We start from the raw sequence: 14,823 nt of genomic DNA, 5'->3' as shown, positions 1-14,823 counted from the left end.
TAATGTATATGGTATCTTATATAGTTAATAAATTACCCATAGAAAAAATAGTTAATGATGTGGTGACAATTAACACTTCGTTCAAAACACAGAATGATAGGTCCCAGAGCTCCCCGGGCCCCCAATTTCTCAGGCTTAAATGGAAAGAAACGCCCAATGTGACCTAGGAGGAAAATACAAAATTCTGGCCGCCACAAAACTAAACCAATCACCTTCCCATACCGGGAGTCGAACCCGGGCCGCCTGGGTGAAAACCAGGAATCCTTACCGCTAGACCATATGGGAAACACCGGCAAGAGTTTTCTCCTTTCTGTAGACATCACTTACTTCAGCCTGCCGTCTGCCTCCCCATTTAAGTTTCATACCAGCCGGGCTCGCCCTGCCTCCAGAAATTCTGACTGCGGCTGCGCGAGTCCCGGCTTAAAGGATCCCCTTCCCTCAAACTGCCACCGGCTACATCCGGGCCTCTCGAGGGGGCGGGAACTCCTATTCCCGGAAATCTCCCAAAGGTCTAGAGCCTGCCGGGACAGACTGCCAATCCTGGTGGTTTTCTGTCTGTATTGCTGTGGGCGCTGGGCACGCGGACATACCCAAAGCCCAACTTCAAACTGTAAAATGAAGGCTATTGCTTGACCTTTGACATCAACTGACATCTAAAACAAAGGACCCCATTCGGGACGGAATTCCACGTGAATATCTTTTATGTGAAAAACAAATATGTATATATATATTTTTAATTTTTATTTATCTATTTGACAGAGATCACAACTAGGCAGAGAGAGAGGAAGGGAAGCATGCTTCCCGCTGAGCAGAGAGCCGGATGCGGAGCTAGAACCTGGGACTCTGGGATCATGACCTGAGCTGAAGGAAGAGGCTTTAACTCACTGAGCCACCCACGTGCCCCTATATTGTGTTTTTAACTTTTGCTTCAAAATCTCACTGGTTGACACTTTGTAGCGGGATTTTGTTCTGAAATTCAACCTATGTGAGAAGGGATGTACTTTTTTTCTCTAGTTTACTTTTGAGGTTTTCCATTAGGCTTTTCACTGACAACTCAACCTCAATATGGCAAAAACAAAACAAAAAAACCCAATTCCTTCCCCCCCACCCCATCCAACCACAGGTATGACCTATTGCCATTAAAGTATATGTTAAAGAACAGTGTGGTACCTGTATATTAACTGACAGTAAAATCAATGAAACAATGGAAGCTCCAAAATACGTTATGGGTATACATTGGGATTATGTAAAAGAAAAAAAAAGGGGGGGAGCATCTAAACTCAGTGGTTCCACATACAGTAATGTAGACCTATGGTAGAAAAAAACAAGCTGGATGTAGGATTCACCCCATACCTCAACTGAAACCACAGAAGTTCTTTAGGAAAATACTGGAGAATTCTTTTATCATATCATTTACAACCCCAAATCGAGAAATGATAAAACAGCTGACTGATAAAGTCAACTTTTTCACAAGTAGGCAGAGAGGCAGGCAGAGAGAGAGGAGGAAGCAGGCTCCCGGCAGAGCAGAGAGCCCAATGCGGGGCTCCATCCGGAGACACTGGGATCATGACCTGAGCCGAAGGCAGAGGCTTTAACCCACTGAGCCAGCAAGGTGCCCCTGATAAAGTCAACTCTTAAATCAATTAAGAAAACTAAGTAAAAGAAAATACAAGAGCTGGGTGATGGTTACTATAGCTTTCACCTTAGTTATTCATTAAGCTATTCAATATTTTGTGCAGGTTAACGCATTTTATTTTAAAATGAAGTTTAAAAAAAAACATAAGCAAAGTTACAAGAGAAATTGGGAAAAATATTTACATTTCATATTATGAACAAAGGATTAATTTTCCCCAAGCAAACTTTTAAAAAAACAACCCAGTAGGATAATGAAGCAAAGACACAGATCCCATCACAGGAAATACATTTGGCCCTTCAAAAATTAAAAGTAGCATGGTCTCGCTCCTATAAAGATAAATGAAGAGTTCCTTGAGTTCCCTTGAAAATCTAAGTCAGATCTTTTAGACTTTCTGGCTTAAAACCTGCCGAGGACTACCTACCTACTTAGGCGTTCACCTTTTTTATTGACATGGAATCATACTGTCTTAAATTGTTAGCCATGTTTGTCTTTTTTTCCTACACCAAAATCAGTTTTCAGAATCTAGTGCAACTGAAGAACCTATTTGTTGTCCTTCCCTGCCACTAACTGTGCAGTATTTTATCCTGTAAAGAAACCACAGCTGATATATCCATGAGGCTCTTCAAACTTTCACACCTAACAAAGCTAGAAACATGCAAACCAGAGAAATTTTAAGGAACAGGGATTAGTTGGGGTGGGAATAGGGACAGGGGCAATCTGTGAAGGAAGAAGGCCTGAGATAAGGTAGCCACACCAAAGAACAGCTGTGCTCACTGTCCAGCCTCTGGTCACAAGTCAGGCAGACTGAGGCTCCAGCTGCTTGAGTTTTTCCTGGAGGCCCCCGAGTTGGCTTCGACCCCAGTCAATGCGGATCTGAAGGCTGGCCATGTCTGCAGCCAGCTGCAGGCCTAGAGGAAGAGACAAGATTGTCACCATGGTATCCGCTGTGTGATATGACTCAGGGGCCTCTGAACATCCCCAGGGACTGGAAAGGCTCCAGAATTTTCTAGCTTCCACACTATTTCTAAAACATTCCCAGAAGAGCCTTGCACTGGCTGCTTCAGAATCTCACTAGACCCACACCCTCACCTCCTTCACATCTTTACTAAAATGTCACCTCTTCAACAGATTTCCTTTACTCCTTTACATTACCCTGTGACTAAAAATTCACAGATCATAACACTGTTGGATGCCCTCATTTCCTTCCTTCTTTCCTTCATTATAATAGTCCTTCACTATTCTTGCCCTCTGTTTACCCTGCCCCCAAAAGTGTTCCACATTCTGGATTCACATCTAGGTGGCTTTTGCCTGATGCTTCTGCTTAACAGTCTTCTGGGCCCTCCATGCCCAGGCCACTCGTCAGTCCAGTCTTCAGCCTACCTGCCTGAGAGCAGAGCTGGCCACACATCTGCTCAGTTCCCTCCAGGAAGCACTTTCTCCTCTTGGTTTCTGGGATCTCTCACCCTCTGGCTATTGTTCCTGCCTCACTGCTACTTCTCAGTCTCTTCGAAAGTGGTTTCTCTCCTTCCTCTTCCCACCTTTCTGTCCACACTCTGAGGCCCTCTGCTGATCTCAGCTTAAATGCTGTGTCTGTGTCAGCCCCCTGTGTCTATGCAGGGGGCTCCCAAATCTCTTTCCAGCCCAGGTCTCTTCCAAACTCAGATGCATGTGCCCAGACACCTGAGAAGAGTCTCCACCACACAGTAGTAGGAACACACTCTCACTCAACTCTTGACTTACCCTTGGCTGCAGCTCTCCTGCACCAGGTGAGAACACCCAGGTGTTCCTGCTGGAATCTGTGGGTTCATCCTTCATTCCTCTCCTTCCCTTACTCTCAAATTGATCTGTCAGTAAATCTCGTGGCTTCTACTCTCAAAACATGAAGATTCCTGTCACTTGTACTTTCCTTCACTGCTTCCACCTACATCTCAATCCTGGCTGCTCCCCAACATGTGCTTCCTCCCTCTGCTCTTGTCTGTTCCCACCCAGCACCCAGAGTCTTCCTATCACTCTGTGGATCCAACTCTGCCTCACTCTCGTCAGAGCCACCCGTGACTCCCAAAGTCCTCATCAGGGCCTATACCTCAAATAACCTGGGCCCAGTCCCCTCTGACCTCAGTTCCTGGTACTCCCTGCTTCATAAACTCCACTCTAACCCATTTGGCCTCCTCTCTGCCAACCTAAACATGATTTCACCTCAAAGCTTTTGCCCTGGCTGGCCCCTCTGCCTATAGCACAGATCAACTACAAAGTTCTTTCCATCTTTTCAGAGAGGACTTTTCAGATCACCCTTCATAAAATAGCTACCCTCACCCACTCCTGCCCCACTCCATCCACCATACCCTATCTTATTTTTCCATAACAATTCTCACTACCCCGTATTATATATAGGGCCTACTTATTTATTTGCATGTTTTCACTCTCCCCTCAATGGAATATACATTCCATGAGGGGTATTTATATCTTTTGTTTCCTGCTGTATCTCCAGCCCCTAACATGAGCCTGGAACACTGCCAACAGCCAGTAAATCCTTTTTTGAAAAAACAGCATGTGTGCAACAAAAGCCTCCTATGGAAAAAGCCCTGGAAAACCCTTTGCAGATTAACCCCAGCCAGGCATGGCATTACTACTACTTCTTCCTATAGATAGAGGGTCTACTCACCTTCCCGGAAGCTGGCTTGGGCATGACGTAGACTGTGCGGAACCAGGATTCCAAACCAGTTCAGAGGGTCCCGGGGGGCTGGGGATGACTCTGGCTCTGGGGTTCTGGAGAGACCCTTGCGCCTGCGTAAAGCTGGAGAAAGACAGACTGGAGGTTGGGGGTCTCATTACCTGTCCTTTTTCTTCTCTGTGACAATGTTGAACTCGATCTAAGCTCATAATCCTGACAAACATTGAAGGCTGTAAAATCCCTCCAACCATTTATGTTCCAGAAAACATACCACAAAGAACAACCTTTCTGTTTGTGATTCAGATGAGATGCCCTGACCACTCTCTCATGACTCTCATAAGATCAGCAAATGACCCCCTTGTTTACCTGTGACAGATCCACACACTGAGTTTTCCCATTTTGTCTGAACATGCTGAAAGGCCCGACAGACCCTCCTACTCCCCGTTTGTCTCATAAATGACTGAGATTAGAAGTTCGTCCCTCTGAAACCAGTTAGACATATAAACATTTTTTGTTCAACTGACTGAAACTTCCCCCAATTGCAAAACTATTCCAACCGTAAAGGACTTCAACTATAACTTATCTATTTCTCCCTGTAGAAGTCTAAAGCAAAAACAAACAAAACAAACCAGCCTGCTGAGACACTGTAATCCTCTGATCTGGGCCACTCTCCATCGCAACACCCTTAATAAAATAATCTCTTCAATTATCCTGTACATTTTGTTTTTGACATCGGGAGGGATCCGTGACGCGAAGAAAGGGGAACTCACCTGCCTCACAGGGCCCCACTTCTTCTGGAGTCTGGGCGCTGGCTCTCACCACCCAGACCTTCTGGAGTCCGTCCTGGGCCTCGCTGAAGAAAGAGAAGGCAGGATCGACATTTGGAGGCCCCAGCCTGGACCCTGTCCGCCCACCCGTTCCAACATACACGCCTCCTCACCTGGTGTAGACGCAGACCTGAGGCTCCATGCGGGAGGCATATTGCAGAGGACCTACAGACTTGGCACCCATGGCATAGCGAGCTTTGGAGAGTGAGAACCAACCCTGGGATAAGAGGAGAGCGGTTAAACTCAGTTTACCTCCGCATGCCCGCCCATCCCTCCCTCCGCAAGATTCCACATCCCACCTCCTCCACCCGGGCGTTCAGTGCTGCCCTCTTCGCCTCCAGTTCTTCCAGGTCCCGGAGCAGCTGCAGAAGGAGCGAGTCCATCTGCGCGCGTAAGCCAGGCGCAGCCATGGGCCCACGGTACTGAGGTCTGGAACCAGACTCCTCACAGGTTGCCCAATCGTCGCTCACCATGGCCGGCATGACAACCAATAGGCTCACCTTCCACGGGCGTTCCCAGCCGTGGGCCGAGTTGCCCAGCCTTTCTAAAGGCAAACGCTTAGAGCCGCGCTGCAGTATTGACTAGCTGGGTTTTCCGAGGCGTGTGAGCCTACGAAACAGTCGGCTAGTGCTGTGGGTGGTTCCGAGTCGCTTTGGGAAGAGGCCGTATTTTACACTTGATCTTAGTCAAAAGGCCGAGAAGCGATAAGAGGCCGCTTTTTAACAGTAGGGTGAGAGCTGTGGTGTTGGAAGAGGCAAAGCTGTATGGCAGCTATTTTAAGGGAGAAGAGGCTTTAATTCCAGCAGCCGGTAGGCGAGCCTCCAGTCAGCCACTGTGCTGCTTTTACAGTTGCTGGATCATTTTGAACCGCCAATTATGATTACTCTAGCGGTTTATCATCTTAAAATTGGGCATCCTGCGCAGTGGTAAGTAATGAAGCCACGCACTAACATCTTTAGTAAGGGCGAGCCTTACCAACGTGACAACGTCTCGACGCCCGCCTATTGGTGTTCCAGTAAGCTTGCGTGTCCAGATTGACCAATCGTCTTGCAACTCCTAACCCTCCGCCATCTTAACATTTGGCACTTCCCACAGTACTAGAGCGCAACAAAGCCTCTAGCGACCTTCTTGATTGAGGGCAGAATTGTTGGTGACGTTGTGACGCTGCGCCCGGCGTTCTCCTAGACCCACGTGGAATCCGTGCTCAGAATGGTAAGAGTGGTGTTTGAGCTCCTGTTTTTTATAGTGGGGGCTCGCGCAGGGCTGAGGATGATTTATGGGCTTGGGGCTGGTGGGGCTGGTGGCCCCCCGACCCGGCTGTGCGTGGCGAGGAGGCTGAGCTAACCCGCTTTTTCCGTAGCTGCGTCGTGAGGCCCGTCTTCGCCGGGAGTACCTGTACCGCAAGGCCCGAGAGGAGTCGCAGCGAGCTGCCCAGGACCGGAAGGAGAAGGTTCGGCGCGCCCTGGAAGGTAGGCACGTCTCCGCCCCGCCTCGGGGATGGGGAGTGCTCTAAACCTGTCGTTATAGAGACCATTGGTTTGCATTTAAAATCCAACGGAATAAAAGACCAAATGGTATAAAACGCGTTTAATTAGCATCTCTTAGTATTTGTATGGCTGAGCATCCTTTCAAGTATTTACTGGCCGTTTTCCTTGGCTTTTGGGTTTTTAAATTCTTTCCGTGATGCTATAAATTTCATATCTTGTCATATATCCTGCAGTACCCAGATTTCCAGTTTGCCTGTTAATTTTGTTTACAGTGTGCTTAGTTCTTTCCAAATTTTAAATTTTTACATTGTCCTCCCGCGCCTACCCCCGTTGTTTTTCGTTTTGCTACCTTCAGTTCAAGATGACAAGAGTATCTTTTAGTTGTTACTATGATTACGTTGCATTTAAAAAGTGATAAACCGTAGAGAATTTATTTTTATTCGAGTTGTGAATTGGGATCTAACTTTGCAGTATTTTCTCCGCTTTTTGTTTGTCATAGGAATGAAGAGTGTTAACTTGTTTGAATGAAAATGTTATATTTATCCCTGTTTTCTTGGTTCTTGTGTAAATAGAACTTTCCTGTCTGGATGGTACATCAGCTTACTATCTATGATTATTATATTTTTAAGATTTTATTTATTTATTTGAGAGGGAGAGAATGAGGGAGAGCATGAGAGAAGAGAGGTCTGGGGGAGAAGCAGACCCCCTGCTGAGCCGGGAGCCCAGTGTGAGTCTTGATGTGGATCTCAATTCCAGTCGCAATCTGGGAACTCTAGGATCATGACCTGAGCCAAAGGCAGTCGCTTAACCAACTGAGCCGCCCAGGCCCCCTCTCTGATTATTTTAAATTCACTTTGATTTTCTGTGTTTTAGACATATAAAGTGCATGAGTCTATATGTTTACATTAAACGTTATGTTAAATATCTGTGATCTGTCTGCCCACATTAGAAATAAAAAATGCTCAATATATAGAAATTCAGGAATATTTTCCCCCAATTCAGATAGCCACAATACAGGATACTTTTTAAAAATAAGCCATTTCCTTACTCTTCTTTGTGCTTATGTCATACTTGTTTGTATCCTTAAATCACATGGGTTGATTTTTAGTTTTAAACGTAGTTACTAGGTTGTATGTATTCTTCCCCAGCTTTATGTTTTGTAAGATCTATTGAGTGTAGTGGGGGCTCCCATTTCCCTGTGCTTGGTGTTGACCTTATTTTTTTAGTCTGGCGCAGTTAGGAACAGCATTGCTGCTATGAACCTTCTCTTCCAGGTGCAAGAATTTCTCCAGGGCATATTGGAAAGACATGCTGGTTCCAAGGGCATGTTCATATTGAGCTCTGTACTCCAAAGTGGGCATGCCCACAGCCCAGCCCTTTTTTTTTTTTTTTAAACCAAGTCTAGCTTTAGTTCACAGAGGAAATCTGACCCAAAGCATAAAGTTTAGCACTTTCGTTGTCAGAGGGTTTCAGGGTTTTCAGGGTTTCTGGGCCACATTCATATAGAAAGAACACTCTGTATTTGTTCTTTTAAAAATCGGTGTTAATTTTTTTCTAAGTACAAAAACAATATATACTTGCAACTAAATATTTTAGAAAGCCATCAAACCATAAAACTAGAAGCCATAGAAAATGAAATCTCCTGTAACCATTGTTAACAGCTTGGCATGTAGACAAAAATAGTTTTGTCTCTCTCTTCCCCCTGCCAAAGAAGTCATGTACACATTTCTGCACAGAAAGGAGTGAAAGGGGTACTTTTTAATCAAGTCTGTACAGTTTTTGTAAGCCACAGTGTTGTATAAACTGAGGGCCCCATGCATGGGTCTTACTCAGCTACTCTGTGTTCCCCCTGCAGAGAACCGCCTGATTCCCACCGAATTACGCAGGGAGGCTCTGACCTTACAGGGTTCCTTGGAGTTTGATGACGCCGGTGGTGAAGGTAAACTTTCCTGACACTGGGCCAGCTTCTTCCTCTGCACTTGAGCCTGCTGGTTTCCTTGTCATTCCGCGGACAGCTTGAAGAAAGGCTGTGTAGCCCCTCTTTGCGAAACTTTCTCCCAGATGCCCTCCTGACTGTGCACAGATGGCACTTTAGGAGAGCTCTTTCTTAGTGCTCCCAATTTCGTTTATTTAGCACATAAGGGTTATCCCACTTACTCTGTTTTGTCTGTTAATTATCCCCCTTATCAGAATATGAACTCTTGCTGAGGCAAATCCATTTTGTTTACTGCCATGTCTCCAGCTCCCAGCACTTCATTAACACCTAAACAGACATTATGAATTTTTTTTATGAGGAAAAGGAGTCTGTTACCTTTGGCCTTAACAGAATCTGGGTTTGTACTTGGTAGTCATTAACCCCATGTGATAAATGTAGTTAAAATGAAGTAAAATCAAATTTGAACATTTAGTTCCTCAGTCATAGTTGTTTTTATAACCAGTGTGGCTGGAGGGCTACCCTCCTGCTCAGTGCAGGTGTGGAACATCTTATTTTCATCATCAAAAGTGTTGTCAGACAGTGCTGCTCTAGACAGATTGAGCTACCCTCAAGTTAGCATTTTATTTCCCAAGACAGTCACATTCCCCTCATGCTGTGACCAGGTGTGACCAACCATGTGGATGATGAATATCGATGGGCAGGGGTTGAAGATCCTAAGGTCATGATCACTACCTCCCGAGACCCCAGTTCCCGCCTCAAGATGTTTGCAAAGGTACCAGTAGTGGGAAGCGAATGGGAGGTCCTAAAGCACTAGTGGCCCTAGTCCTAATTGAAATGCGTTCACATACAAGGAGCTGAAGTTGGTGTTCCCAGGTGCTCAACGCATGAACCGTGGCCGGCATGAGGTAGGGGCACTGGTGCGAGCCTGCAAAGCCAATGGTGTCACTGACCTGCTGGTTGTCCATGAGCATCGAGGCACACCTGGTGAGACTATGGTGGGAACAGGGTGTCTGCTGGGGTGGTTGTCTGAGAGCAGATAAGGTTTCTGACAGCCCGCCTGGCCCCACCAGTGGGGCTCATTGTCAGCCACCTGCCCTTCGGCCCCACTGCTTACTTCACACTGTGCAATGTGGTCATGCGCCATGACATTCCTGACCTGGGCACCGTGTCTGAAGCCAAGCCTCACCTCATCATGCATGGCTTCTCCTCCCGACTAGGCAAGCGGGTGAGTCTGAGTCCATGGGGTGAGGGCTGGGGGCAGGGGGTTTCAGGCTGGGCATTTGCCACTTGCCTTCCCTCTGACCCAGGTCTCTGACATACTCCGTTACCTGTTCCCCGTGCCCAAGGATGACAGCCACCGTGTCATCACCTTCGCAAACAAAGATGACTATATCTCCTTCCGGTAGGTCCATGGGCTGGCCTCAGAATGGCATCCTGACCTTTGTGTTCCACTGCTGTTTGTTATTGGCTCACATCTGCTCACTGTCTTCTCTCACCCCTACCTTATCTCCCCTTGCCTCCAGGCACCACGTATATAGGAAGACCAACCACCGCAGTGTGGAACTGACAGAGGTTGGACCTCGCTTTGAACTGAAGTGTGAGTTTGGGGCTTAATTCCACTTCTTATGGTGGTGGTGTGCTGGCGATGTAGGTGACAATGTACCCATCTACACCTCCCAGTGTACATGATCCGCCTGGGCACGCTGGAACACGAGGCCACAGCAGATGTGGAGTGGCGCTGGCACCCATACACCAACACCGCACGCAAGAAGGTCTTTCTGAGTGCTGAGTGAACCCACTTGCTGGTCAGGACGTGGACCTGGACCCAGGACTTGGGGAGGGGTCAGAATAAAGTCTGTGTGCCACACCACCCCATTTGCTTCTGTGTGGTCAGGACAAGCCCACCGTTGGGCTGCATGTGAGGGACAGTTTCTACTGGGTCTTCTTACTTGGGGAGCTGACAGCTCAAGGACATTCTCAGGTCTGCTCTTGACGTTGTATCTAGGACAAGGCAGGCTCAACCTGCTGGCTTGCTCCTTAACCATAGGAAAGATTTGGGAGATTTGGTGGTGGTGTCACTTGGGAGTCAGAGGTCCTGTGAGAGCCCATCTCAGACTGGGACTGATGTGTACTTAAGGACCCTGGTTTTACACAGAACACATGTCAGGAGCCTACAGCATGCCCCCAAGTTGATGTGGAGGGGAGTATGACATTAAGAAAGAAAGCCATCATACCACTTGGGGCAGGTCTGTAAGAAAACAAGTCAGGCAGGGGGATGGAGAGTGGGGGAGACCTCTGCAGATGCCCCTAGAGCTACAGGATGGCATGAAGCAGCAGGGATCACCTGGATGATCCATGCAAAGACCCTGAGGTGGACGTACTCATAAGCGTTCCAGGAGCAACAGTGGCCTAGTGAGAGGAGTCTTGAGGGAGAACAGGCAATAGATTTCATGGGATGTCTGTGACTTCTAGCCCCACTCATGTAAATCCAGGACCTTCCAGAACCCCTCTCGCCTTGCCATAACCTCAGCTCACAAATGAAGGATATGCCACTAAAATTTTCATGCAAGTTACAGAAATTCCAAAATACATACAAAGTAGAAGTAGTATGATGTTTTTATTAGTTTTCTGGACTACCAAAACTGCCATCGACTGGGTGTCTTAAAATAGCAGAATTATTCTCTCATAATTCCAGAGGCCAGAAATCAGGTCACTCCCAACCCCTCCTCCATTATTTGCCTCTTCCAGCTTCTGGTAGCAATTGACAATCCTTAGTGTTTTTTGGCATGTAGTTGCATTGTGGTTTCAGTCTTTGTCTTCACATGGTCTTCCTCTACTGTCAAGTTTCCGCTGTGTGTCTGATAAGGACACTTGTCATTAGATTTATAGCACATCAGAAAATCAAGGATGCGGGGGCACCTGGGTGGCTCAATGGGTTAAAGCTTCTGCCTTCAGCTCAGGTCATGATCTCAGGATCCTGGGATCAAGCCCCGCATCAGGCTTTCTGCTGAGCAGGGAGCCTGCTTCCTCCTCTCTCTCTCTCTGCCTGCCTCTCTGCCTACTTGTGATCTCTGTCTTTATTTAAAAATAAAATCTTTAAAAAAGAAAATCAAGGATGACCTCTTCATTTAAAGATTCTGAACTTAATCACGTCTACAAAGACTTTTTTTCCCCCAAATAAGATCATGGGTTCCAGGAATTAAGCTGTGGACATACCTTTTGGAGCCACCATTCATCCAACTACATGTCCTCATTTCTCACCTTCAGGAGCTGTGGGCCTCTTGCCCTTCCTGTTTACTGTATCCCCCTGTACCTCTTGCAGACATCGTAGGCATGAGGCTGATGCTCCTCTGCTAACTCTGAACATCCTCCTAGGTAAGCGCCATGAGGCCTGGGGCTGCATTCACTGTTTCACCAAGCCTAGAGCAGGCCCTTAGTCACTGGCATTTTATTTTTTTAACAGCACAGAAGTCTCAGCAGGCCTTTGAGCTAGGGGCCAGCTCTTAGGGATAGGTGGAAAATAAGAGGCAAACTATTTATTATTCACTTTATTGTGGCTTCCACTGCTAAAGAGGCCTTTGAGAAGCCAGCACACTAGGGCTCACCAGTAGTGGAGGGATTTATGAAAGACAATTGGGTCCACGTTTTGCTCATCAGCTGTGTTTAGCCACTGGATGTGAGTGATATCTACTGTCAAGTGATACTGGGGGAAACGACCCTTCACACTGTGCTGGTGGAAGAACCAGTGGGTAAAGGCTTTTCAGATGGCAGTCTGGTAAGCATTTGAAAGTTCTACTTCTTGAGTCACTGGTGATGCTGCAGACAGCTTAGGGTATTTGAGCAGGGGAGTTTGGAAAGTGAGCCAATAAAATAACAGTAATTAAAACAAGAAATAGTAAGTTGTGGGAAATGTCCACTGTAGTGCCTTGTGTATTGCACAGATAATATCCTGAGGATTCACAGGGAGCCTTGGATTTGAGGCATGGTATAGGGCATAAAGGGATATTTATGCATCTTTTATTTGACTTTTTAAGGAAGAAATCAGTTCTTACATGGTTTTGAAATGTGAAGGACAAAGGAGAAGACAAGTCAGCATGGGCTTTGGTGCTTACCATTTGAGTATCTCCTCTGGCCAGAGAACAGTGGCCCAGAGAGAGTAGAGGGCCTTTGTGACCAGGTTTTCCTTTGTCATGTCTGCAACTGATTTTCATGTTCTAGTATTCTTCTCAATATTCAGAAATATTAATGTGGGGAATCTAAGTTAAGGGCATGAGGGCACAGATTGCCCTGTTTTTGCAACTTTTATATAAATATGACATTTCAAAATAAAAATTATGGGACACCTGGGTGGCTCAGTTGGTTAAGCAACTGCCTTCCGCTCAGGTCATGATCCTGGAGTCCCTGGATGGAGTTCCACATCAGCCTTCCCTGCTTAGCAGGGATCTGCTTCTCACTCTGACCTCTCGCTTCTCATGAGCTCACTCTCTATCAATCTCCTTCTCAAATAAGTAAATAAATAAATCTTTAAAAATCTAAAAACTTAGAACATTTTCTAAAGGAATGTTGGAGTTCCTTTAGAAAGTGTTCTAAGTTTTTAGACATAGTGAAGTATTTAGGGGTGGAATATCAGCCTGATACTTGCTTGAAAATGCTTCAATAGGGAGAAAAAGCTGAAGCAAAATACTAATTGTCACATTTAGATGATGCAGAGAGTTTGTTACAATATTCTTTCTACATTGATGTATGTTTTAAGTTTTTCACAGAGGATTAAAAGGAAAATAATTACAAAAGTGTATTGTTGTTTAAGCATTTTTCATATTTTTAAGTTAAAAATCTCAGTAAAAAGGTTGAGGTATGAAAATAAAAGGGGGCCTCCTTTACAATAAAGTTGGAAAGCCAGCAGGGAGCTATCTCATGCCCTACCACTCCTTAAACTCCTAAATTGCAGACCCAAACAGAAGAGAAACCTTGTAAGTCCCTGCTGTGGGTTAGCTGTTTGGTATTCCAGCAGAAGAAAGGTTTTCTACTTCTCTGGCAACAGCCCAGTCAATGAGAGACAGTTACAACTCAGCCAATGAAAAGCAACTATCCCTTGAACTCCCAGTTTACTCTAATGGACTTTTTGTTTATAACAGCCCTCCCAGCTTCTCACTTTCCTCCATAAAAGAGCATTCCTCTCTTTTGTTCTCTGTACTTGGCTATGGTTTTGCCTTACCATGCATGTCTTGGACTGTAGTTCTCTACTACTCCCAAATAAACATATTTGTTGCTGGTAAACCAACTGCTGGTTTTATTTTTAAAGTTAATAAGGAGAGACAGGCCAACCATTAGTGGTGGTGAAAGCCATTGAGAGTTAGGGCCAAGGGGTGGTGGTATGTTTTCATGTGCAGAAAAGAAGTGAAAAGCCAAGCACAATATGAGGTACATTTTGGCATTGTTCCACCAAACTGGCTGCAGTGAACATCTTGCCCACTATCCCTTATTCTTTCCTAGTGTAGACTCCTAGAAGGGGAATTTCTGATCCAAGGAGATGTGCAAGTCTAAGCCATTTGGTATTTACTACCAGAAATTTTATAGCAGGAGACCACTTTTACCAAATTGGCAAAGATGGAGAAGGTTCAGTATGGTTCATTAAGGTGTGGGGAGTTGAGTTTTGTTTAACAGATGTAAAACTTTGTGGGGAGATTTTATAATTTCTACTTTGATCCAGTAGTCAGAACTAAGGATGTGCCCAGCCTGTACACCAGGTACACAGTGCTCACATGCAAGGATCTGTACCATTGTTTGTAGCAGCAAAAGCAGGGAAACAGCCTCAATGTCCATCATAGCACTGAAGTTACATAAATTAGGGTGCATCCACAGAGTGGTGCACTGCAGCCACTGAGCACCTCAAGATAAAGTGTTGAATAAAAAGCATCATGACATCCCATAGGGGATATGCTACCAGTGTGCAGAAAGAAGGGGAAGGGCCTTGTGCTGACATATGAACTGCATTATCTCTAGGAGGATAAACATTGAGCTGGTGCCTTGCTAGAGAGAACGGTGCACTAGAGATCCAGGGAGGAGGGAGAATTTAGTGCTACTGTGGGTAGACATTTCATTTACTTATTGGCCATTTTTATGAGCTCTTTTCTGGGTTCTCTGCCCAGTTTTCTTTGGAGTGCAGGGAATGTACTTTGATTTTGTCTGATTGGCTTCAAGAGTTTGAAGATGTAAGTACTTCTCCAATACCGGTAACTTTTTTAAATTACAAAAGTAACACACCC

At 45.8% G+C, this 14,823-nt stretch overlaps 2 protein-coding genes and 1 non-coding gene across 4 annotated transcripts; 1 reads left to right on the top strand and 2 right to left on the bottom strand.

Moving 5' to 3' along the window:
* Positions 1–213: 213 nt before the first annotated feature.
* Positions 214–285, bottom strand: TRNAE-UUC (transfer RNA glutamic acid (anticodon UUC)). The gene has a single exon. It is a non-coding gene; the product is annotated as a tRNA-Glu (tRNA).
* A 1,444-nt stretch (positions 286–1,729) lies between these two features.
* Positions 1,730–5,619, bottom strand: CCDC115 (coiled-coil domain containing 115). Its single transcript, XM_059143728.1, has 5 exons — positions 5,434–5,619; positions 5,248–5,351; positions 5,078–5,160; positions 4,299–4,430; positions 1,730–2,544 (listed from the first exon to the last, which is right to left on the bottom strand). Exons 1-5 carry the CDS (start codon positions 5,614–5,616, stop codon positions 2,432–2,434), a joined length of 615 nt encoding a protein of 204 aa, XP_058999711.1. The 5' UTR covers positions 5,617–5,619; the 3' UTR covers positions 1,730–2,431.
* Positions 5,620–5,662: 43 nt separating this feature from the next.
* Positions 5,663–10,427, top strand: IMP4 (IMP U3 small nucleolar ribonucleoprotein 4). 2 transcript variants are annotated; one of them, XM_059143725.1, is made up of 9 exons: positions 5,663–6,346; positions 6,495–6,603; positions 8,477–8,560; positions 9,220–9,329; positions 9,409–9,541; positions 9,628–9,782; positions 9,904–9,959; positions 10,081–10,154; positions 10,238–10,427. In XM_059143725.1, exons 1-9 carry the CDS (start codon positions 6,344–6,346, stop codon positions 10,348–10,350), a joined length of 837 nt encoding a protein of 278 aa, XP_058999708.1. In that variant the 5' UTR covers positions 5,663–6,343; the 3' UTR covers positions 10,351–10,427. The 2 variants fall into 2 exon arrangements, with proteins under 2 accessions (XP_058999708.1, XP_058999707.1); XM_059143724.1 differs by having other exon boundaries at positions 5,665–6,346; positions 9,865–9,959.
* Positions 10,428–14,823: the final 4,396 nt, after the last annotated feature.

The sequence above is a fragment of the Mustela lutreola genome, chromosome 13, assembly GCF_030435805.1.
Source record: "Mustela lutreola isolate mMusLut2 chromosome 13, mMusLut2.pri, whole genome shotgun sequence".
NCBI lineage: Eukaryota > Metazoa > Chordata > Mammalia > Carnivora > Mustelidae > Mustela > Mustela lutreola.
The sequence above is the reverse complement of the archived record's forward strand: the minus strand, read 5'-3'. Positions and strand labels throughout refer to the sequence as shown.